This window comes from Electrona antarctica (genome assembly GCF_951216825.1).
Source record: "Electrona antarctica genome assembly, chromosome: 8".
NCBI classification, from domain to species: domain Eukaryota; kingdom Metazoa; phylum Chordata; class Actinopteri; order Myctophiformes; family Myctophidae; genus Electrona; species Electrona antarctica.
Window position 1 is genome coordinate 29,520,446 of NC_136789.1, and position 26,086 is coordinate 29,546,531.

The 26,086-nt window shown below is 43.1% G+C and overlaps 2 protein-coding genes across 2 annotated transcripts; both read left to right on the forward strand.

Annotated features, from left to right (window-relative positions):
- Window positions 1–9,148: 9,148 nt before the first annotated feature.
- Window positions 9,149–15,498, forward strand: dlb (deltaB; the record flags this gene model as incomplete). Its single annotated transcript, XM_079508967.1, has 7 exons — window positions 9,149–9,236; window positions 9,375–9,614; window positions 9,761–9,818; window positions 9,952–10,209; window positions 11,238–11,599; window positions 12,468–12,684; window positions 14,759–15,498. The coding sequence occupies exons 1-7, from the start codon at window positions 9,186–9,188 to the stop codon at window positions 15,496–15,498; spliced, it is 1,926 nt and encodes a 641-aa protein (XP_079365093.1). The 5' UTR covers window positions 9,149–9,185.
- Window positions 15,499–16,808: 1,310 nt separating this feature from the next.
- ppp1r14aa (protein phosphatase 1, regulatory (inhibitor) subunit 14Aa) lies at window positions 16,809–24,463 on the forward strand. Its single transcript, XM_079508082.1, has 4 exons — window positions 16,809–17,500; window positions 19,727–19,807; window positions 20,569–20,601; window positions 23,313–24,463. The coding sequence occupies exons 1-4, from the start codon at window positions 17,300–17,302 to the stop codon at window positions 23,496–23,498; spliced, it is 501 nt and encodes a 166-aa protein (XP_079364208.1). The 5' UTR covers window positions 16,809–17,299; the 3' UTR covers window positions 23,499–24,463.
- Window positions 24,464–26,086: the final 1,623 nt, after the last annotated feature.

Below are 26,086 nucleotides of genomic sequence, written 5' to 3' on the forward strand. Positions count from 1 at the left end.
GAGCCTTGGTGCACATGCTGTTGGCCTGTTGCACTTCCCCCCACTGTAGAGCGTGCATGTGCACATTTTGTTACCGGGGCGGACTGGGTGGTTTTCCAAATCACCCAAATCACTGAATGCGCCTTTAAGTGATGAAAGAAGTAAATGAAACATTACAATTTTACCTGGGCTTATCCCACTGGTACCTACATTTACATGACCAATGGAATGACCCATGGCATTGATCAGCATGTTCAGTTTTTGCAATTTGGTGCCAATACCCCCATTGGCCAAGTTAATACTTGATTCGAATAGACTCTCTCTGCCTAACCTTCACTGATCAGGCTCTGGTCTATGTTACACAACCTCCCTCTTTCCCTCTGAGGTGGAATGCCTGGTGGCGTGAGGTTAACCTCCCTCCCGCACTCTCCCCCCCCCCCCCCCCCCCCCCCCCACGGTGACCCCACCACCACCACCTCCTCTCTCTCTTGCTGATTGAGCTATGTCTGATGTCACACACAGCAACAGCAGCAACATTTGCATAATAGCTATTTGCGGCAACATCAAAACTTTGTCCATGTTGTTTTGAGTGCATGTGTGCTGAGTGCTGACATCAACCGTTGGCTAATAATGCTGTTTTGACTGAGCCAATATTGGGCTCAGGCAACTCTATTGGGCATAATCTGCCTGCGGCCCCATCACAGACAACTTGAACTTTATATAGTTCATATTTTCTCAATATTATCAAGGGTAGAACATTTGTTTTCTTACTTTTCTATCTTGTATCTTTTTTTCTAAACCATTTTAGAAACCATTCTAAACCATTGACTGTCAATTCGTTGTCTGAATTGACAGTCAAGCTACATCCAAGTGACTGGCATCAACTGCCTGTGAACGCTGATCAATGAGTATGAGCCAGGAGAGGGCAGTATTGTCACAAAAAGGGATCAACTACTGTCTAACTCCATACATTTGACAAAGCAAAAAGGCACCAAAGTGTCAAGACCATGAATTCTGAATCTGATGGAGTGACAACTACTGTACGGTTGCTCCAGGGATCTATGGACCAGTTGTTTTATTACTAAAGTCTGACCTTCCTGTCCGTCGTCAACCTGATAGCCTGTGTTCTTTGTCACAAGAGAAGAGAGTACTTGCTTGACAAGCTGGGCAGAGACCTAAAGGACTGTTAAGTGTATACTCATTCAATGTAATGATGATTAAGCTTTCGTCATTAAACAACCTGCAATTGGAACACAATGAATTCTGGTAGAGCAAGGTGGTTATAATAATCTCAATCTTTTCATTTATATTATAAATACCTCTTTGATTGTTTTTAGCTCTATTTTCTCTTAATTGTCCTTTAAGAACAGTGCTGTATATATTTTTTTACATGCAGATGCTCATTGCTCATCTCTTGATCGGTTAATTTCCACTATAATATGCCAGTCTTTGCCTGGCTTTGATTTTAAAAAAAAGATCAGTTATTTCAGCCTATTTCCGCTGTAGATTTTCAGACAAAGAACGGATAACTATATGTAAATTACCAAATTAACATCCATGTTACCGTCTCCCATTCTAAATGTATGGGTAGGATGGGGGGTAGTCGGCATCTATGCTGCACAATTAACTAGAATGGCATTGTCTGCCAGCCCTCGTGTCTCAGCAGGCGGGTTAAACAGCTGCTGAGGCTGGTACCAAGGGATGGGGAGTTTTGCGGTCTGGTCGGTGGGGGTTTGTCCATAGCTGGAAGGCAGGGGGCAGTATGTCTGGTTAGGGGGCTGGGCCTGCACTGAATAGCCAGCTGTATTCACACTTTGAGCTTGTCTCTTACCTTTTTTATTTTATGGTGCACTTAAGCCAGAGTGGAAAAGTGTCTCCTTAAAAGATATATTAGTCCCAAGATTCACTGAGTTTCAACAAATTGCTATAGTGCACACGTTTGTGTCCTTTCTCTATGTTTGTCTTAACTGAAACACAGACATTACTTGTACTTTCCATATATTTTAGTGACTTTAATCGTGTAATTCCTTGTTTTTTGTTAGAATGTCTTCCCACATTTTACTGCACTGTTCAGCAAATCTTATTTCAGTGGTGTAATTTAAGTTGGATCCTTAGGTTTAGTTTAGTTCATCGAATATGTTGACTAGTGACTGATCACTTTCTCTCAAGTACGATTGATACTGAAACATCTCACTTTGACTCATTCTCCTGCATGTTTGTAATGTTTCATTCCAACCCCAGACCCCAGACATCCATGTTCCGTTACTCTCCTCTCCAGACACTTCTGCTAGTCTGCTATACAGTGTTTTTTAGCTGACATCTGGTCAAAAGAGATATAGCCATCGATCTGTCTTCCAAGTTCCAAGTAGGTTCCCTCCTGCAGTTCACCCAAGTGCCCTTTCTTTTCTTCTCTCTCCACCCCCACCTGTTTTGGTTCCCTCATCCCTCTACACCCCCCTTTCATCTCCCATCTGCCACAGAGGCTCCAGGAGGAGAGAGTGTGGGCCGGGGGGTCAGAGAACAGAGAACAGAGGGGCTGGGGGGGTTGGGGGTAAAGGTATTGGACTGAAGGCAGGCAGGCAGCTCTGTCCTCCACCATCGTTAGAATTAAATTATCATGCCTGTGTCCCCCAACGACGGAGGAATTATGCATCTGCTGCTGCTGCTGCTGCTAAGCCAAACCATTCATTTTCATCTAAATTTAAGCATATTATTCACTGCATATTGGGGGCCTGGGAAGAGACCAGTGCGCTACAGAATCATTGATAAAAAAGAAGAAAATATGTTTTGTACACAATTATATTGTACAAATTCTATATTGTCAAAATATAGTCAAGCTTGAAGTAGATGCTGCATAACGAAGAATGTTAACACTGTATCCAGAATCCAGTCGTATTATACCGTCATTTGGATGTAGATCAGTGGTTACAATGGTCTTTAAAGATTTCTTTAAAGTTATATTATGAATGGTAAACTGCACTATACCAGCCTAACATACCCATAATATATCACACACGTGTGTACGTGTGGAATATAAATGAGCCTGGACCCCAACCAAATTATATCCACATATGCAGGGCACTGTTTGGCAATGTACCCATTTGCAGTGTGTACCAGTGTTGCCAACTCTTGTGAGAGAAATAAGCCAACCCACCTACAAAAACAAGCCCAAAACAAGCCAACTCTTGGTGAGAGAAATAAGCCAAATCTTCCCTCGGAAACAAGCCAAAACAAGCCCAATAATATCGCCATATAATACTAATAACTAAATATTTGATGCATTTATCATTATAAATTATATGTATGTCTATAATTATGAATGTTTTGGTCATTTATTATACTATTACACACATAGTAGAGACACCAGACCGATTCTGTCACTCAATGTGATTCATACTCCCCCCAAACCTATGGTTATTTATAGTATATATACATCAAAGAAATGTTGGCTTGTTTGATATTCAAAACAAGCCACCAAATCTTTAAAACAAGCCCAAAAAAACGCAACAAGCAGACTTGGCAACCCTGGTGTGTACACACACACACACACAACACACACACAAGCATTGTGGCTCAAGCAGACATCGTTGCCGCACCTCCTATTGTCCCCCGAATCAGACAGCAGGCTGGGGCTGAGGCAGTGGCCACAACAGCCTGACTTCTCCCCTGAGGGCCAGCTAGGGTTTGATTTGCACCGAGCTCCATCTCCCCTTAGGGGGGGACGTAGCTCTGAGGCAGATGCTGACCACTCTAGGGGAGGGCCGGGGGATGACATGACTCCTCTTCGGTTCCCATGCCCCGTGGCACGCTCGTGTCACACACCCTTCCAAGTTGTACACGGATGATAACAGCAGAGAGAGAGTGCACTGTCCATCTGCTCTCCGTGACACAAAAGGCTCCCATATCCACTTCCATGGCGATATGCACCACATGCATGGGCGGCAGTGTATAGGTGGCGTTCCCCCAAAGGACACCATATGATGTGACCTAAAGATGCATATAGCATATAAGGGTTGGGGACCAGAGTGCTCAAGCTAGGAACAAACCGGGCATGCAGGTGGTCATAACACCATGGTCAATTTATTGACACCCCACTATTATTTGAGGGGTGTTCAAATATTGAGCTTATATTTGTTATGTTCTATAGGCTATAGGGCCAGGCCTATTCATTCAAGTTTTATTTATTCTCTAAATGACACTGAGTAGGCCTAATCAAACTCATTCTCAGCGTCATTGAGTAATACAATCACATCACAATACATCAGAAGATCAGGAAAAGAAAAACAAAGGGTGTACATGTGAATTACATATAGGTTTACAAATAAAAAGCTAATACAAATTTCAAAACGATCTAAAAACAGTTACATATTGTGGGGGTCTGTGTGCTCACCAAGGTTTTAAAACTGCTCAAGGGTATACCAGTGTGGTCAATTTTAGGGGCGCGTTCGGAAATAGCGCACTGAGCGCACTGTGCAATGCAAACTAATAGGCGAGTGCGCTCCCGGTGCGCATTTCCGAACGCACCCTTAATGTTGTTTGTAGGTCGTTCCATGTATACGGCAACAGAAGCTAAAGGCAGATCTACCAAGTTCAGAGTTAACTTTTGGTACCTTGAATTTGGGGGAATTACTTGACAGGGTGTGTGTGGTAGGGTCCCATTTCAGGAAAGATGATATGTATTTAGGACAATCTCCAAGTAACAGGTGCCAATGTAGTTTGGCACCTGTGTCTATAGATCTTCTGTCACATCTATTATCTATAAATGCACCACGCCTCTGTCTGTACGTATGTAATCCACGTAACCCGAGAACCGTTCGCCCCCACCGACTTCAAATTCAACACACTCGTTCCACACCCCCACAGGGAGTGCAGTGCCCGGTGTCGAGTCGGTCGGACCCACGGTTGTCCAGAACCGCCACAAAAGGCCTCTGCCCGGGCTCTGGATCTGATTTCCATACAGAGCTGTCCTGTTGTCATTCTGACATCTGCATAGACTCCATATTTGGTCATGCCTGACAAAGAACTCCATATGGCCATACAAGGGACACACACATAATAACTGGGTGGGGCATTCATTTCCAACTTGCATCGTTCCAAGTAGGTCAATGCCCAATGGGCACCGCTCTAGAGGCTCTGGACAGGGCCCAAATTAGCCAATCACACCTGATCACCCCTAGATCTCCATATATGGAGCTGGCCTGTTCTGACAACACAATGGTGTTCTGACATCTGCATGTCTGTCTGTACGTCTGTACGTCTGTACGTCTGTAATGCACGTAACTCGAGAACCGTTCGCCCCACCGACTTCAAATTCGACACACGCGTCCCTCACCCCCACAGGGGGGTGCAGTGCCCGGTGTCGAGTCGGTCGGACCCACGGTTGTCATCTTGTGACTCGACGCCACCGCAATCATCGCTTCGCTCATGGACCAATCAGGGCTCGCTAACATCGCCACGCCAGGCCAAAGACATCTGACAGCCCGGGACATGGACAATCCTCCTCCAATGCCAGGCCAAAGACATCTGACAGCCCGGGACATGGACAATCCTCCTCCAATGCCAGGCCAAAGACATCTGACAGCCCCGGACATGGACAATCCTCCTCCAATGCCAGGCCAAAGACATCTGACAGCCCGGGACATGGACAATCCTCCTCCAATGCCAGGCCAAAGACATCTGACAGCCCGGGACATGGACAATCCTCCTCCAATGCCAGGCCAAAGACATCTGACAGCCCGGGACATGGACAATCCTCCTCCAATGCCAGGCCAAAGACATCTGACAGCCCGGGACATGGACAATCCTCCTCCAATGCCAGGCCAAAGACATCTGACAGCCCGGGACATGGACAATCCTCCTCCAATGCCAGGCCAAAGACATCTGACAGCCCGGGACATGGACAATACTCCTCCAATGCCAGGCCAAAGACATCTGACAGCCCGGGACATGGACAATCCTCCTCCAATGCCAGGCCAAAGACATCTGACAGCCCGGGACATGGACAATGAATGAATGAAAAACTTTATTCCGAACATGATAAAATTAGACAAAAGTCAAAGAATTAAAATAAGTGCAATATAGAACAAATAGAATAATATTCCCAAAACAAAAACAACAAAAAAAAAAAAAACAAGCCTCACTGGCTGCAAGTATAATTATTTTTATTTTTTTAACTTTTATATGTTCGGAAAGGAGTAGGGAGTAGACAACATGGCGTCATTTTGACTATAATTGTGTTATTCACGGAATAGAAACTTCATCCAGGACTCAGGAAGGGACTTTGTAACAATATGGAATAACGCTATATGTAAAGCCTGGATCTGTAACAACTTTTCATTGAGAATCTATTATATAAATTCCCCTAAACTTTATAATTTGTTGTCGTCTGAATCCTTGCGTCTTCCAAAATTATACTTTTTATGGGTCTCTTCTATTTTTGGGTTTAGGTTCTAATCCATTGCCTGGATTGTGTTAAGGTAATATTGATTGATTTGGCTCCAACTCTGGGTTTTCTATAAAATGGTAGCTTACTTATTGTCTCAAACTGAAAGTCCTACATTTTATATTATGATAATTTCTTTGGGGTTTTTTCATAACATTTTCTGGTGGTCTGGACATATTATTATAGCCTAATTTGGGGTCCTGGTTCAGATTTAGGCCTACATTATTCCCTTATTTATACTGTAAATATAAAATAAAAACATTCTCATCATAGTTAAATCAGAACCATCATAACTAACAGCCAAATTAGTCAGAAGCTACTAGCCTACAGAATATATATAGTTAATCTAGTAATCTAGCCTCTGTAGAGCCCTTGATTACACCCATCATCCAATGAATATGACAATGACAAGTCACACAACTTTTGCCTTTTTACATGGTTTAAAAATGTGTAAAAGCGCCCTAAACAACTGGAAGAACATTGTCTTGGAGAATAATTGGCTGCCTAAATAACTAGGCTACTACTGCTCCTCACAACTGAGTGTTATTATTTAGAATAGACTTCGATTGGAACAAGTCAGGGTGATTTATTCTTCATTCAGTCCTTGTCATTGCGTGGGGAGGAGAAGCGTGTCAGGAAGGATGTGACGGCCACTTGAGACACGCGCCCCCTGGCTGCTCATTAGAATATCAATACCCCCCCCCCCCCCCAGCACACACGCGCGCCAACACCCTCTCCTCCTCCCCACAGACTACTAGGCTGCTACCGTATACATACATAAACAAACACCACATGCATGCTTTGGAGTCTTGACCTCCACAATATATTTCGGAATTCGCGATTTCTACTAAGGCTATGTGAAGAAATTACATTATATAAGCCTAAACGCACGGAGGGACGCTGCTTTCCATCAGCTTCTTGTTAATGAATGCAGTCATTCATCTTTGACTTTGCTTAGTTGTAGAAAAATAGCACACACTTCAGATTATTGGAGATTTGTGAACTCTTAGGACAATTTCATGTAGCCTATTATAATTTAGCAGGACAGGATAGCCCAGGCATTAGGTAAGCTAGAGTTAAACTGTATAGCTTTTATTGACAACTGCACAAATGAATAGACCAGGCTGATGGAGAATTTTAACAAAATTCTATGATAATTTGTTTGTGATGTGTTTTCCATAAAAATAGTTAATTATAAGACCAAATAAAGTCTCAGTAGCCTAGTAGGCCTACACTAGGTCCATTCACACGGACAATTGGGCCTATATGGGCATATATACTTTCATATAGGCCTTCTTTACAATCTCGACTATAATCCATTGACCTTAACATTTGCCATAAACGTCCTAAAAAAGCTGAAAAGCTCGTCGTATATATGGCTAACCAACTCCTCCCAGAAAGATCGATATATATATATGTGCTCATTGTGCTGCAGCAGCGTGGAATTATGTGGAATTATAGACGGTTTGGGGAGACAATAGCCACACGGACGACCATGTGCCGGTCATTATCATACAGCTGTTCCATGAGGTCCAGACAAAGGCAACGCGATATACCCAAACCCAGCCAGTCCTGGAGGAGCCCCCCCACCCCCTCGAAAACAGAACAAAAGACCCCCCCCAAATATCCGACAACGAGAGGTCTTATCCGTAACCTGCCCACTGTTGTTCTCCTGCACGCGTCAGAGCAATTAACAAAGGAAAGAAAGACGAAAGAACATGTTTATTCTTTCCACTTCCCTCTGATCAAAGTTCAGCTCCTTTCAACAAAAAAAACCCCCCTGCAGAATATAACCTACACCCATGTTGTTTGTGGAAGGTTATTTAACTTATTTAGCCTATGTGTTATATGGCCCTATACCACACGTTGTAATTTGAATTTTATATTGATAGGCGCTATACACACGTTGCTTTATTGGGCTACTTTTCAGTGAGAATTCCCCTCCATCACTTTCGTTGTGGAAGATTTAGTTTTTCCTTTTTTTTTTTTTTTTTTAACATTTAGGCTACTGAGATATAGCCAGGCATATGTTTGTTTAGCTTTATTAATTTAAATGGAATGCATATATGTGATACATGATCCTTAAATCTTAATTTAGCCCTGGCCCCTGCAATGATCCAGAGTTATATAGTTCTCGTCTTCTCGAGTCTAACCGTGCCTGTGCCAACTGTTATTTGACATTAGACTTAATTAGTATAGGCCTACTTTTGGACGTCACCCCTAAACTTAAACTGCATCTGCATCACCTCCAAATCTCCATATAGCGGCCCCGGACGGTCCCACATGTCCCCAAAGGAGCAGGTTAGATCTATGAGCAGGTTAAATCTCCATATAGCAGCAGCCCCAGACGGCCGGTCCCACATCATGTCCCCCAGAGAGATGTCCCTATACCCCTATAGCTAGAGGAGCAGGTCCCTGGAGGTCTCCCCTGGCCCCTCCTCTTCACGTGACGCGGAGCAAATCAGACGTATAAAAGCACCACTCACTTTCATGACACACCAGAAAGAATCCAATACAAAGTTCACCAGCGGCGAGGAGGAGGATTTATGATACAGATTAGAAAACAGGGACTTTGTATTGAAGTTTAGGGCAATTTTAGGCAATGACCATTGGAGGCCTACTTTAAAACGTTTTTTTTTTTTGCTTTGTTTTGTTTTGACATTTGGACCGTTTCCTTTAGCGTCTGCATGCGCGTCTTTTGTGGAATATTATTACGCGTATATTAGCCTCCTGCACTTTTAACTCAACCCCCGGGAAGAACGAAATGGCCTACCTACATCTGAGATACCTTTTCACGTTGGCCTTAGTACAAGTGGTAAGTAGCCTACCGTCAGTGTTATTTAAAGTAAACTATTAAACTGTTTAAAAAATTAGGCTAACATTCATAATGTTGCAGTGACCTGTCCCAGGTGCACGTCTGATCAATATATTTTTTATTTTTTTTGCCGTACAGGTTTTGTCTTCGGGTGTGTTCGAGTTGAAGATCAATTCATTCCACACGGCACACCGCATCTGCAGGCGACGCAGAGACTGCCACATGTTCTTCAGGATCTGCTTGAAGCACCCGGAGGATGTGATCTCCGCAGAGCCCCCTTGCACCTTCGGAACAGGTCACACCAACGTCATCCGGGCCGATCACACTTCCATCTCTGCTAGCGCTCCTATCAGGGTGCCTTTCCACTTCAAGTGGCCGGTAAATAGACTACTACTACTACTACTACTACGAGTTTATATAGTGCTCTACTGATACAATATAACATTTCACAAAATAGAGATAGGCTACATCTTTGTGCAGGTGCTTTCTTTTCTGAATATTAAATAAATCATTTCATGTTTAAGGGGACGTTTTCACTGATCATTGAGGCCTGGAATGCAGAAACTCCAACAGAATACACAGGTAAGCTATAAGTAGGCTACAGTACACACAATTTACACAAACAGTTACATTTTTACTCATCATGCAAATATGACAAAACAAAAACAAAACAAAACAAAACAAACATTAATAACTAGATATGTCTTCTCTGTAGACAACCAAAACAATTTGGTCAATCGCCTGGCAACCAGAAGAAGACTGTCCATCGGAGAGGACTGGTCTCAGGACGTCCACTTTGGAGAGCAGAGTGAGCTGCGGTACTCCTACCACGTGTTCTGCGATGAGTACTACTTTGGTGACGGCTGTGCCGACTACTGCCGACCCCGTGACGACACGCTGGGACACTACACCTGCGACGAGGAAGGCAACCGCATCTGCCTGGAGGGATGGAAGGGCAGCTACTGTTCTGAACGTAAGTAGTAGCCATGCAGTCAAATCCTAAACACTGTAAGACATGTTTAGGATTTCTACAGAGTAGTAGAACAGAGTTGGTGTCGAAGTGTCCTTGAGCAAGACACTGAACCCCTAATTGCTCCTGATGTGCTGGTTGGTGCTTTGCATGGTTTCCGCCGCCATCGGTGTATGAATGTGTGTGTGAATGGGTGAATGGGTGAATGTAATGCACAATCTATGTAAAGCGCCTTGGATAAAGGTGCTATATAAATGCACCATTTACCATGTAGGAATGAAACCAAATCGATCTATAAGGGTGTACTCGTGCACAAATGGGTAATTAATTAACAAGGTGGATTAAAAAAAAACAATACAGTTAGCCTTGCTGTCTCACAAGCAAGTGTTTTAAAGACAGCGATGTATGGCATTGCATCTCATTTTTAAAACACATTCACATTATATGAAGTCGGGCAGGTAGCATTTGTACGAAAGTATTTTTTTTAATCCTCCCACGGTCCCACCTATGATTGAACTGAAGTTCCTAATGCAGATCTATGCTCTTTATCTGGGAGATATCTTTACAGTATTATGTTTTTCTCAGTAGTGAGAAGGCTTGCAGTCTTCCATCTGGCCTTTGTTCACTGCTACAATGGAGAGAAAAAACATTTGTCAAGTGTGCGCGTGTGTGTGTGTGTGTGCATGTGTGTGTGTCTATGTGTGCATGTGTGTGTGTGTGTGTGCGTGCATGTGTGAGATACAATAGCAAGGAGACAAAAAAGCATTTGTCTTCAGCAGTGTTGCCTACCACCTGCTTGGCTTAATACTTAACCAATAGTGGAGTCTGAGACATGGCTAGGGTCAGACAGGGTGCTCTGTGTGTGTGTGTGTGTGTGTGTGTGTGTGTGTGTGTGTGTTGTGTGTTGTGTGTGTGTGTGTGTGTGTGTGTGTTGTGTGTGTGTGTGTGTATATGCACGTGTGTAATGTATTGGAGAGGGCGTGCCCATTGTATTCACACACCCCCCCTCCCTTCCCCTCTCGCCTCTATAGCCATCTGCTCAGCGGACTGCAGCGAGAAGCATGGCTACTGCGAGGCCCCAGGGGGCTGTAAGTGTCGTATGGGCTGGGACGGCCCCTCCTGCGTGGAGTGCGTGCGTTACCCGGGCTGCCTCCACGGGACGTGCAGCCAGCCGTGGCAGTGCAACTGTCAGGAAGGGTGGGGGGGCCTCTTTTGTGACCAGGACCTCAACTACTGCACCAATCACAGGCCCTGTGCCAACGGCGCCACGTGCACAAACACCGGCCAGGGCAGCTACACCTGCACCTGCCGGCCCGGATACGGAGGCACCAACTGCGAGCTGGAGACCAACGAGTGCGATAGTAACCCGTGCAAGAATGGCGGTAGCTGCAATGTAAGTATGCGGAATAAACGGAATGTGTACAATTTTATAATAGTGGTTCTCGAACCTTTTTTTCTTTTATTTCAAGGAAGTCCTGACTCCTGAGTGTGTACAAATCAGATACAGATCCATTTGGTTACATGTGTACACTCTCAAAGTTACAGACCGGCAAGGGTCCATTTAGAGCCCCCTCAATGAAACCTGATGGTCCCTGGACCCCACTTAGAGAACCACTGATTTACAATATATTAGAGGAGCAACTAAGAACACAAATCAAAAGAGTGTTCAAAACATTGTTTGAGGGATTTTAGAGACAACAGTGAATGACTGAAGCAAGGTGAATGAATTTAGAGTATTAGGCGACAGTTGGAAGAATGCCATGTTTGTCAGGCAACATTTGTCGACACAGCTGTGTGACAAAGTATAAATGAAAGCTTTTACTTATAAAGACCCTAGCTGTAACCATGGCAACGCCTCAGTCTCAGAAGGGCAGCACAGATTGCACCATAGTGTTGAAGTAAACCATTCTTTCCTCAGCTTTTGTGCAAAATGCCCTTGCTGTTGGTGAGAATGAACACAAAAAAAAGAGGAAAAGGGGGGTGGGGGGGGAACAGACATTGCAAAGTCTTTAGCTGTAATTTTATGAAATAGTCAATGGATTTTAAAAGGTCTTTTAATACTGGTTAGGTAGGCTATTACTGTTTGGTTAGCATAAATCACTTGGCTGTCATGATCTGACTGTCACCATGTTTTTTGTTATTTCTTATTGTAAGTCGCTCTGGATTAAGAGCGTCTGCTAAATGCCTAAATTGTAAATTGTCAAAATGTGTGTATGAAATATTAACGGAAAGTATTCTTTTCCTCTTTGTCTCCCATATAGGATCTGGAGAACGACTATTCCTGTACCTGCCCACAGGGTTTCTATGGGAAGAACTGTGAGATCCTCGCCATGACGTGTGCTGACGGGCCCTGCTTCAACGGCGGCACCTGCATGGAGGCGCTGGCAGGAGGCTACACCTGTCGCTGTCCTCCCAACTACACTGGCTCCAACTGTGAGAAGAAGCTGGACCGATGCAGTAACAGTCCATGTTTAAATGGTGAGTCAGTGGCATATTCTTGCACTGCAGTGGAATGAATGGAAGACAGGTGTACTGTTGGCGACATCTAGTGGTTTAAACTCACGCCAGCAGTCTGCCTGAATAATGTTAAGTCATTTGTTATTGATTAAGTATTTGGCACAACCTTTTTTGACGTTTCCATTATTATCATTTATTAATGAATCGCCCCAGGATATTGAAGATCAGTTTTTGTCATATTTCATGTTTAATATATTTTGATTAAAAGTCCTGATTTGGGTTGGTAAAAGTGGATAGAAGACTCCAGTGGAGTCTTCTGTCTGTTGGCTCCCTCTGTTGGTTATCAGGGAGTAAAACACCCAGCAGGGGTTAGAAATCAATAACTCATCCTGCAGTGCTTACGTGATCTGGCCGTAGCCAAATACTGCACCACAAAAACAAAATGACATATGGACTGCTAATCATAATGGAATAGATTAAAGGACCACTTCACCACTTTTCAACTTCTCTTCCTATAATAGGTCCTAACTAATGTTCATGATAAAATACCACCATTTTTTCCTACTCAGTCTGTGTCTCATAGGAAGGCTGTGGGCAGTTCAGAAACCCGTCCACCAGTGACATCATCGATGGTGAATCCAAGCTAATAGAAACGGCAGGCTTTCTTTTCCTGAAAAGTTGCAATGCAAAAGTTGAAGCCATCGTTCTCACGATAATACAAATCTAAATATATTTTAAAACAAATCTTGTTTTTAAAAAAACCTGCCTAATGATGATGTCACTGGTGGACGGGTGTCCGAACTGCCCAAAGCCCTCCTATGAGACACAGACTGAGTAGGAAAAAATGGTGGTGTTTTATCATGAACATTAGTGAGGACCAATTATATGAAGAGATGTTGAAAAGTGGTGAAGTGGTCCTTTAATAGAAACCCATTTAAAAAATCAAATCACTCTGAACCATATGATCATTGATTGATTGATTGAAGTATTTTTTTTTGGTAAACTTTATTTTTACATTTTGATTGAAGTATTTATTAACAGTTTACAGTAGCCTACATTTCAAGCACAACTCAATACAAAAACTGTCAACTGTGAGTGGACGACCAATAAAGCACTACGCTTGTTTACAAGAGGGTCCACCATGTTCAATTCATCATAACATTTAGAGACGTACAAATATACACTTCTATATAGCAAGGGAAAAGAAAACATATACAGTGAGGGGAAAAAGGGATGGGTGGTGGATTCAGATTTTACGGGGGGCAGTTTCGAATTGCAGCCGTCCGTATAGGTGCCCTTTTGAGAGCGGTTTTGAAGGAGTCAAGGGATTCGCATGTCTTAATGACCGTTGGTAGGGCGTTCCACATTTTGGTGGCATAGGAGCGAAATGAATTTAGTCCCTTGTTTGTGCCGAAACAATTAGTGTAGCCACTGGCAAGCGTTTCTGTTACTCTGATATGCATTTGCAACCTTCAAGGTGCACTTGATACTTACTGGGGAGGGACGGTACAGGAGTTGAAACAAGGAAATGGGAGATTTGATTTGTAAAACACTGCATGTGTCCACTGTATACCACGGCGTCGGTCGGTAGAGAAAAGGACTTTTCCATTCACAGACAACCTTGAGACGGTGTTAAATGTAATCCTATTAACACTCCCTTCTGAAGCCTGCGGGATGGTCCTCCCTGATCTGCAGGCTATTAATCCAATTAGACCCGCAACGCGTCTGTGTCACGTTAGCTTCTAACCACTTTAACCATTATTTAAAACGTCAACTGTTGAAAAATAGCAGATCTACAAGCTCGTAGCACGGCACCGAATATCGTTGAATATATATTCGTTCAGAGCGAACGTTTTGAACTCAAATCTTTGCTTCTGGGGGGGTGCCCGGAACAACATATTTTCAGATGGGGGTCGGCGGCCAAATACATATAATTTTTGAGGTCCTTGACATGAAATAGTTTGAGCACCACTGACATAGAAACATAAGGTTTTTTGTTATTATTATTATTTATTATTATTTTTAAGACAGATTTGTAGATTCTGGTCTCAGGCCTACATGGGTTAAATAGAGCGGTGTCCTTTCTCTCTCTCAGGTGGCGAGTGTCTGGACCTCGGCCAGAGTGTGTTGTGCCGCTGTCAGGTGGGTTTCACCGGCGCCAACTGCCAGGTAAACGTTGACGACTGTGCCCCGGGTCCCTGCCAGAACGCCGGCACCTGTCAGGACGGCGTGAACGACTACACCTGCTCCTGCACCCTGGGCTACACGGGCAAGAACTGCAGCGTGCGTTCGGACGCCTGCGGCGCCCGGCCCTGCCAGAACGGGGGCACCTGTTTCCTCCACTTCAGCGGGCCTGTGTGTCAGTGCCCCATGGGCTTCATGGGCCCCAGTTGCGAGTTCACGCTCCAGCCCAGCTTCAAGCCCGCGTTGCTGCAAACCTCGGAGCCGTCGTCCGCCACCGTCACCGCCTCCTGCGTCCTGGCCGTCCTGATGCTCGTCCTGGTGGCGGGCATCATGATGCTGAGGAGGAGGCGGCGCATGCAGGGCAGGAAGCAGCTGAGCGACAAGGCGGTGTACAACGACCTGGAGGCGGTCAACAATCTGGGAGGCAGCGAGAGGGACGCCTTCCTCCTCGGCCCCGGCAGCCTGTTCAAAATCAGCAACAGCACGGCTCGCCTCAGCCTCACGCTCAACCCGGACGGCAGGTCTGGAGGATACAGGCATACCCCCGTGGAGAGCAGCCTCGCCAGGGGGGAGCGTCACTCGCTCTCACCTGGACACGAGTATCTGTGGAGGGAGGAGGCTGGCCTGGGCACTGGGGTGGGTCTTAGATGAGACATGGTCTGAATACTGACTGACTGGACAGTCATAGGATGGGCACTGGGGTGGGTCTTAGATGAGACATGGTCTGAATACTGACTGGCCTGGGCACTGGGGTGGGTCTTAGATGAGACATGGTCTGAATACTGACTGACTGGACAGTCATAGGATGGGAAATTATACTAGCACTTCTGTTTGACTCTCTTCAGGAATAGTGAAGGTGTGTGTGGGGGTGGGGGGTTTATGAGTGGCTCCACTCATAACGTAGAATCCACTAATTCTATGTTGAACATGTAAACAAAAGAAACCGCGTTTTGGGGCAAAAAATACAAACTTTTTTAATGAAGATTATTTGACTGTTGAAAAATCTATATGGGGAACAGCTCTTATGACCCAAAGACGCAACTGTACCACTACCAATAAACCGGACCTATACAACACGTACCAAAAACAAATGACCTTCGATAAAACCACCAATAATATCTATTTGTTTTCTTTTATATGATCACTGTATGTAATGTGTTTGCTTTATTGTTTTTTACACTGAATCACAATTTCTTTTTTTTTGTCTTTTTTTGCATTTCAATCATTATTTCCTTATTATTTGTACGTACCATCATTTTTTATTGTTTACCTTATTTATTTATTTTTTAAATGTATGTTTATATGTCTTCACTCTGATTGTCATAAAATGATATATATATATTTATATTTATATGGTGCTAAATAAAGTGATGCTATGGATACTTTGTTGGCTGTATGAAATACCCCAAAGATATTCAGGGCAGGGGATACAAGAATATTTGATTTGTCCTGCAGACAGAGATCACACTGCTATTTAATTGTCTTGTCTGTCATTTTGATTTTATGTTCATGCCAAAGTTTGTTTAAGTTATACATTTTCATTATTTAATTTCATCATTGTGTAAGTGTTTGTGATGTGGAATAAAATATCTACTCTAATTTGATCTGATTTTGGAATTGAAGCATACTATATAAACACTACTTCAGCATTTATTAAGCCAGTTAAACCAGTGGCTACACAAATATCTGTAAAACTAGTATTATGTGGACACAAAAATCAAGTCCATGATTTAATTTCAATGGGACCTTTCTTAAACAGAAACAAATATGATCTGAGACCATGCCCAACTTGGTACATAGGCCTACATGGTAGCCTAAACGGATTCATTGACTGAATTATTTAGTTTGATGAATTAAAATAGGCTACAACAGATATAGGCTTTGAACAGGGCAGGCTACACAAATTCACAAAGATATATTCACTAATCACTAATCACCGTCACAGTAAGGTCACAAGACTTGGCCTATTTCCAATGAGGTCCTTATCCAGCCGTGATAAGTCTACTTTACTCTTTACTGTAGGCTACAAAGTACAAACTAGTGGAACAATGATGATTGTTTTGATCAATTATAGCATAATGTCAGAGAATACTGAAAATAATAAGCCTACTCTTGGCTACTGAAGATAAGAAGGAGGGCTTAGCCTACATGTTTAGCCAGGCTATCCTATAGCTAAGTGCTGAAAAGTGTGTCAGTCTGTTTTTATAAACTTTCCTCCCCCATGTGGCCTCTCCAGTGGAATTTTGTCTCTCCGGTGTGACCTGCAGTGATAATATGCTGTAGAATAGGATAGGCGCCCCGGAGGAACGAACGAGTCAATCCAGATACACTGCAGTCTCAACTGTTGAGCTGTCAAGAGTCGACTCCTTTTGTCACCACCATCCAGCCTCACACACCCAGTGCACTGACTTGCACTTCACTTTTGTTTGAGAACCAGTTGGACGAGAGGCATATGGCAGCCGACGGGACCATGGCGACACCTGAAGATGACGCCTCGTCGTCCGATTTTGAATCTTTGGAAGACCACGGTGGATCATGCGGTATCCAGAGAAGAGCCCGGGTTACGGTGAAATACAACAGAAAGGAGCTCCAGAAGCGCCTGGACGTGGAGAAGTGGATCGACGAATGCCTGGACCAGCTCTACTCGGGGAAGGTGCGTTTGGTTCTAACATATATTATGACCACACGAGGTCGAATCAAGAATTAGCTGAGTCTTACCAACTGAAATGGGATTTTTACTGTAGAAAGCACAGCCTACCAATTCAATACTTGAATTAATTTAAAGGCATTTTAAAGTTATTGGCCATATATAGGCCTAAACACTGTTTGTGGCTTAAACGGTTATTCTTTCACATATAAGACAATAGAAATTGGATTATTTTGTCAGTCAAATTATCTGAGACATTACGTTTTTAGAATTGGAGTTGCATCAGATTTCAGTAAAGAGCAGATCTCAATCTCATGCAGTTCTCCTTAAAAGGCATGAAGCACCCCAGAGAGAAATAAAAACCTACACAGCTGCTATCATTATTCTCAGTGATGTAGTCCTACATGCATACATGTGGCTGCAGATGCTTTGCTGAGTTTGCTCGCCTTACATGGGCAGTGTTTTGGGGCCAGAGAGGAATGATGGATGGTAAACAGGAAAAGGGCAGGTCTTCCATCAGGAGGTAAACACCAGCTAGGCTCCAGTGACATAATTGACAGGACCTTTTACACAAATCTCTGGTTGATTCGACCTCATTTAACCCTGATGTCGAAATAAAAAAAAAATGTCTTCTAAATCATGACAGTTTTCTGAAAATACCTATGTTTCTGTATCGGTGCCGGTGGTGCTCAATATTTCATGTCCTTACAAAAAGTATATGTTATAGGCCGCCGACCCCCATCTGAAAATATGTTGTTCCAGGGACCCCTCAGAAGTAAAGATTTGAGTTAAAAATGTTCACTAGTTTGAGGCACTGCATTTTCACGATAAAAAAAAAAAAAAAGCAGATCTACAAGCTCGTAGCGCTATGAGCTTGTAGAGCTGCTATTTTTCAATAGCTAAAGTATAACATCATGCTAGAAACACCAAAAGGGGTTCCCGTCTTTAACTAAGACTGTACAAATAATCCCATACTGTACTAGGCTAGTATGGTCTCAGGGAGCAATTACAGTAGGCCTACGGGGCCCATAGATGGGGCTGTGATGAAATACAAGGTTGTGTTGAAATATGTGAGAAAAAAATTAGACAGAGTACAGCAACAGAATTGAGATGGCGATAATCTGTTGATATAACAGTTCTCGAATGCTTATGGGGCCAATCAGGGGCCCGGCAGCATTCACAGACCTCTGGTTTCAGGCCCATTTCAAGATTGCAGAGTGCACTTTTCATGAACTGAAAGTAAAGTAAAGTTCTTATTTTGCAGCAGTAAAGTGACTGTAAAGTGTGTTGAGGTTTTCAGGCAACACGAAAAAAAGATTACAAAGAGGTTTTCAGGCAACACATATGGGCCCTATAGTTATTTCATTTCTTTAGAGAAATGAAGCAGCCAGGGCTGCTGGGAGTTGAAATTAAGTATGCACCAAAGCACCAAACCAGCCAAATGAAATGCAGTCTGGTGCTGTGGATGGACGAGTGCCTAGTGGGACTTGCCTCTCCTCCTTCTACTGAGCTTGTTGTACAATGTGCCTTTTGTTCAATGTGAGCGTGCAACTGTTACAGTATTACATGGACATTGTTTGTTTGTTACGCCTCAGCCCTCGGCCCCATGATTGAGATGCATTTGTGTGCTGGGCTGAATCCTAATATTTTGTTGTTATTGTCGTGGGTCACTTGGGTGGACAACGTGTACGTCCAAAACTGTTCTGAAAATGTACAAAACTAATAATGATAACACGTGTTGGATCTACTGTAATTATTATTTAGCCACAAGATCTTGTTAATACTTTTCATTGGTTCAATATTTATTAAAAACCCACTGACACACTTAACTTAATTTTTGTTTTCCAAAAATAGATAGATGTACAATACTTTTCAGGGTCATTCATTTATTAGAGTTAAAATATGGAATAACGTGTTCCTTCCACGCGCTACGCTACGTCCGGCCGGGGAAACTCTCCCCTGTCAGGTGAAAAGAAGCAGCTTGGACTCCTCATGCATAGAAGGAAGCATGAGGTCAGTGTAGCACCCAGGATTACATTAGCACCCAGGATTACATTAGATAATTGACACTGGGTGAAAAAATGGGTTGCAAAATCGTGGGAGATTAAAGAAGATAAAAAAAAAAAAATAGAGTTAAAATATGGCTGGACGATTGAAAAAAATATGTCATTTTCATTTGTATTGGGAACGTTTTCCACTCAAACTGTATGTGTGTGTGTTTGCACACCTCAGGAGGACGACATGCCAGATGAGGTGAACATTGATGACCTGCTTGACCTTCCAAATGATGAGGAGAGGGTCATCAAGTTAAAGGTAAAAGGCTACCTGATGAGTTAATTATGTTAATTATTTGTTAACTCATGAGTTAATTATGTTAATTATTTGTTAACTCATGAGTTAATTATGTTAATTATTTGTTAACTCATTACTAAAAGTTTACACATTTCAGAAAATGTTGCAGAGTCATGAAATGTATTGCAAATAAAAGCATATTATCATTATGTGATCTTAAATAAAGAGAAGCCAGTCTTGCAAAAATCATAATTTCTACTAGGATTAAAAGATGAATTCTACTTTCCTGTGAAGGTCTGGTTGTCCCTATTCAATAGAAGTCTATGTAGAAGAGCCCCATGGCCCCATGAAGTGAACAGAGTTGTTGTACAGTAACTCTGTCTTACTCTATGACTCTGATGTGAATATACTGTACAATAAATGTACACAGTACATGTGGCTGTTTGGTTACAACAGGGGGGCCCACACTTTTTGACTTGAGAGCTACTTTCAAAATGACCAGCTCGGCAAGATCTACCCACCAAATCAATTATTATACCATTGCTGAAAATAGTTTAAATATGTACCTGTGGGGGCTTCGGAATAGTAGAGTTCGTGTTACATTCTGTACAGTATAAGACAAATGCACTTGGAATGGGAAATAGAGGGGGAGAAATGTTTTTTTCTTTTTTAAGGGGCATGTCATGTGATCTACCTGCACAGCCTTTGTGATCTACTGGTAGATCGCGATCTACCTTTTGGGCACCCCTGGGTTACAATGTTCTTTTTTTCCTTCTGAGCAGGAGCTTCTTCACAAGTGCAGCAGCGACACTGAGGTACGTTTAAGTTGAGAAACAATAAGGACATGTCATTATGTTGATGATGCTGTTGCTGTCGGGCAGAAACCTCGTATCTCCATGATTGAATGTTTAAAGGGCCTTGCAAACGGCGAGCGATAAAACACACCTATAGTTCATTTTCAATGAGACCTGCGTTTTTGCTCGGAGAAGTCGCGGTGCGACAACGCAAGCGTATTTACGTGAGCGCGGTGAATTTGATGCACGCGTGCTCGTTACGTGCACACGCCCGCGACTCACCAGACCTGGATTCTGTTTAGCTTCTTTTTTTTTACGCTTGCGTTGTCGCGCCCCCTCTTCAGCAGCCCTGGAGGAGACCTGTGTTGATCCAGACCTGGAGGAGACCTGTGTTGATCCAGGCCTGGAGGAGACCTGTGTTGATCCAGACCTGGAGGAGACCTGTGTTGATCCAGACCTGGAGGAGACCTGTGTTGATCCAGACCTGGAGGAGACCTGTGTTGATCCAGGCCTGGAGGAGACCTGTGTTGATCCAGGCCTGGAGGAGACCTGTGTTGATCCAGGCAACAACGCCTGCGTTCCTCGCTTCACGTTTGCCAGGCCCTTTATGCATTTTTTTTTGCTGCCTTTATTGATAGGTTGAAAGTAGACTGACAGGAAATGGGGAGAGAGATGGGGTGGGGGAAGACACGCGGCAAAGGCCGTCGGGACCGGGAGTCGAACCCGCGGCACGCTGTCAGGCTGGCTCAGCAGCCTAGGTGCCCAGACGGTTGAGCTAACCGTCTGGGCCTGCATTTTTTTTAAATAAATTAATGCCCTTCTTCAAGAGTGTCGCACAAAAGTTGTGAAAATAGCCGATCTACAGGCTCACAACGCAATGTGACACATTGTGAGCTTGTAGATCAGCTACAATTTGTTTTAAATAATAATTTAAAAAAATGAATGGTTTTAGACATACAAGGTTTCCAACCCACCCGACACGACAACAGCGATAGTCATGGTGATGTGCATGTTATGCACATGACATTGACCACCCACTCTAGTCTACATACTGTAGGCTTCCCTGGCCTCCTGTACGCAGTGCTTTTAGCAGTGTCTGACACGACCTACCGCAGACACTCCGCGTAAACAATGGCGATCTGTGTACACCCTCTCTTTTTCTCCCTCCATTTCTTTTCCCGAGGACAATGAGTCTCTTGGTGAAAGTGTAGGGCCTCAGAGAGTCCAGTGCAGACTTACACAAACACAGGGACAAGAGCAGGCTAATCAAATTGTGAAGGCTGGTTTTCTTTTTGTCTCATCTGGCATATATATATAAAAAAAAGAATTGTTTCTCTATTTCGTTCTCTCAACTAACGTAACTCAACACTGAGGAAACAATTTAAATAACATGACAACACATCAGCTCCAGCACGACATTCGTAAGCAGTGTTGTTTTTGTCGACGTCGACTGCCTTTTTTCACTGACGAAAACTAAATGGAAACTAAATGACAACTAAGCTATGATGACTAAAACTAAGACTAAATGTATTGACAATTTCGTCAACAGATAAAAACTAGTCTAAAATGTTAGAAAGGGACTATAGTGGACAAGAGATCCCGTATAAGTCATTTTACACTTGGTTGCATGCTGAAAATAGCCGATCTACAAGCTCACAACGCGTCACGCTGAGCTTGTAGATCGGTTATTTTCAACAAGTGTAAAATGAGCCATTACGACGGCATCAAGGCGCACCAAAATCTATTTTAGTCGACTAAATGAACTGCAGATTTAGTCGACTAAAATCTTATGATATTTAGTCAAACTAGACTCACACTAAAACATTCCAGGTGACTAAAATATGACTAAAACTAAAATCGAAATTTTCTGCAAAAAAGCCCACTGTTCAGCAGAGTGCAGAACTTCCTCTGGCATGGCCTGTCAGGTCATCCTCCCACTACTCTCCAAGGTTCTCTGCAACTCTCAGAGGCCTCCTTTCCATTTGGGACATTTATAAAACACAGAACCAAAAATAGTTAACATTTTCCTACGATTGACACAACTTTCTGTTGTCCCCAAAATGTTTTTTTAAGGTCCCAACATCAGTGAAAATATGGCAGAATACTTCATGGTGTGTTTTAAACTGGTATCATGACTTGAAGCAAACCAACATTATTTTATAATATTCTTTTCCAATGATAATTCCACGGGGCTTCCAACAAATTGGAATGTTAAATGGCAAACAACTTCATCACTTGTTGTTCCTCCTGTTTTATCTGCAATCCTTGCTATTCACTGTCTTGCTATTGATGGAGCTCATTAATAAATAAGGCACAGCTATTTCTGCCCGGCCTCAGGCTCTAAAAAGGTTTTCGGAAAAACCTATGTTTCTATGTCAGTGATGCTCAACCTTTTTCCACGTCAAGGACCCTCAGAATTATCGGTATTTGGCCACGGACCCCCATCTGAATATATGTTGCTCCAGGGACCCCACCGGAGGCATACTGTAGTTTTGAAAAATGTCGCGCGGACAGAATATATATTCAATGATTTGTGCCACATTTTCACGATTTTTCTAAAAAATTGTGAAAATCATGAAGATCTGCTATTTTTCAATAGCTAAAGTATAACATAATGCTTTTAAAACACCAAAAGAGGTTCCCGTACTGAATGGGTTTCTCACGTGGTAGCCTGGGCATGCTACTTATTGAGCTTCTATGTGTGTTGTAACTTGTTCTGTTCTGTCCTTCAGGCTTTCATCAAGGAGCTGGTGGGAAGTAAGCTGGAGGGGCTTCACAAGCAGGACGAACTACAGAGTGAGACCATCGAGCACCCGGCCATCTCCCACAGCCACTACCACCACGAGCCTTATCACTTCAACAGTCCACATCACCACCAGCAGCAGCAGCCTCCTCGAAGTCACAACCAGACGCTCTGACCTCCTCCTTACACACAATGCTGCAACAACATAGACATCAATACACACCACCAACATGATGTGTACACTAGGGCTTTCACTTCTAGTGATTTTTACTAGTTGACTAGTTACCTAGTCGTCTAGTTGTTTAACTAAAAAAAAAGCTTTATTTTTATTTTTTACATTTGTACATTTAAAAACTGTGTGACTATAATCTAGACTTCTATCTGATCTTGAGGCCTTAGCAACTAGTCAACTAGTACCAGCAAGGTCGACTAGTGGATTTACTAGTCGACTAGTTGAATAGTCGACTAGTTGCGCTTAAATCCCTAGTGTACACATGCCCAAACAACTCAAGCTTGACTTGGACCCTGATGTCCCATTTCTGGGCATGTCGTTTTATACAAACATTAAAAAGAAAGCAGATTTACAATTGATGTCAAGGGAAAAACAGAGAAGACCAAGTTCATGCCCCTGGGGCACCGCAGTCAACTAAGTATATTATAGGGACTAAATGGTCAACTTGGCAGAGATAAAGATCAGGTTAATGTGTGAAATGTGATCCAGATTCATTCTTATACATAATAAGATCCTAGAAATCAGTTTTAGAGTAGAATACAGAACAGTATAAGTCACAGTGAGCCAAGGCAGGGCATGAACATATAGTTACACCACAGCATTGTACACATGCTTTCCTACCAAGATACTGAAATCAATGGATGAGCATACCGACATCACACCAAATTAATATGGTCATTAATTCTTTAATTTATTTATTGTTGTGATCACAGCATCACAGTTTGTTGTACAATACTGAAATCAACCATGTAACATGCATACTGTACCTACTAGCTATAGCATTATGCCTGTGAATACCTTTTAATTCTAATAATTCATCTTACATCTAACAACATTTGACTGAGAAGTTACTACGGTTTTAAAATGGTCTGCTAAGTCTGATAAAATAAAGAATATCAATCACTGGATTTCCATTGTTTTTGTTTTGTACAGTAGACATACTGGGCAGTATTATGCGTGTCTTAAGTACCAGGTCTTATTACTTAACTTAAGACCTGGAGGCGTGGTCAATGCTGTTTGGCCACTCAGAATAGCCAAATGGCATTGATCACGCCTCCAGGTCTTAAGTTAAGTAATAAGACCTGGTACTTAAGACACGCATAATACTGCCCAACGTATGCAAAAAGATTAGGGAAAAGGTTGAGGTCATTTATTGAAAATGATTTATTGGTTCAAGTGTTCATGTCAGATACTGAATGTCTCTTCTGTCAATCTAACTATATATGCACCAAGTCTCTGTACGTCTGTAATCCACGTATTCAAATTTGACACACGCGTTCCACACCACCACAGGGAGTGCAGTGCCCGGTGCAGAGTCGGTCGGACCCACGGTTGTCCAGAACCGCCCCAAAAAAGCCTCTGCCCGGGCTCTGGACCGGGCCCCTGCCCAGGGTCCATATATGGAGCTGGCCTGTTCTGACCTCGCAACACTCCAAATTTGGGCATGCCTGACACAGAACTGGCCTGTTCTGACCTCGCAACACTCCATATTTGGGCATGCCTGACACAGAACTGGCCTGTTCTGACCTCGCAACACTCTATATTTGGGGCATGCCTGACACAGAACTGGCCTGTTCTGACCTCGCAACACTCCATATTTGGGGCATGCCTGACACAGAACTGGCCTGTTCTGACCTCGCAACACTCCATATTTGGGCATGCCTGACACAGAACTCCACAAGCTGGCCTGTTCTGACCTCGCAACACTCCATATTTGGGGCATGGCTGACACAGAACTCCACAAGCTGGCCTGTTCTGACCTCGCAACACTCCATATTTGGGGCATGGCTGACACAGAACTCCATGTATAGGAATAAAGGGACATAGAGACACATACAGAAATCTGACATCATTCTGACGTCGGGCACAAAAGGGACACAGAGATAATATCTGGGTGGGGCATCCATTTCCAACTTGCATCGTTCCAAGTAGGCCAGTGCCCAACGGGCACCGCCCTAGAGGGCCCCACGCTCACCTCTAGTTTACTACAAGTTCAAGTAAATGAGCACTCGAGTATCATCAAATCAAACTATTTTGGACTGAGGTCGATTAAAAAAAAGGCTTCTAAACATTTTTCTGAAAAACCCATGTTTCTATGTCAGTGGTGCTCAACCTTTTTCATATATCAAGGACCCCCAGAATTATCTCTATTGGGCCACAGATCCCCATCTCAAAATATGTTGTTCCAGGGACCCCCCAGAAGCAAATATTTTAGTTCAAAATGTTCGCTCTGAAATATATATTCAATGATTTGCGCCACATTTGAATGATTTTTCAAAAATAGCAGACCTACAAGCTCGTAGCACGCCACTCGGTGGCGCGCTATGAGCTTGTAGATCTGCTATTTTTCAATAGCTAAAGTATAACATAATGCACACCAAAAGGGGTTCCCGCCCAAAATGGGTTAATAAAATGTAAGTATACATTTATACAAGGATAAAGTAGAGCAGAACAGTGGCCGTGGTTTTCTGAACCCACTGAAAAATCTGCCATTAATTTTGCCCCATAGAGATTTACAAAAATATTTACAT

Coding starts and splice junctions, on each gene's coding strand:
- ppp1r14aa (XM_079508082.1), top strand. CDS start 17,300: ATGGCAGCCGACGGGACCATGGCGACACCTGAAGATGACGCCTCGTCG. Junction 17,501..19,726: donor ACCAGCTCTACTCGGGGAAG/GTGCGTTTGGTT, acceptor TGCACACCTCAG/GAGGACGACATGCCAGATGA. Junction 20,602..23,312: donor AGTGCAGCAGCGACACTGAG/GTACGTTTAAGT, acceptor TCTGTCCTTCAG/GCTTTCATCAAGGAGCTGGT.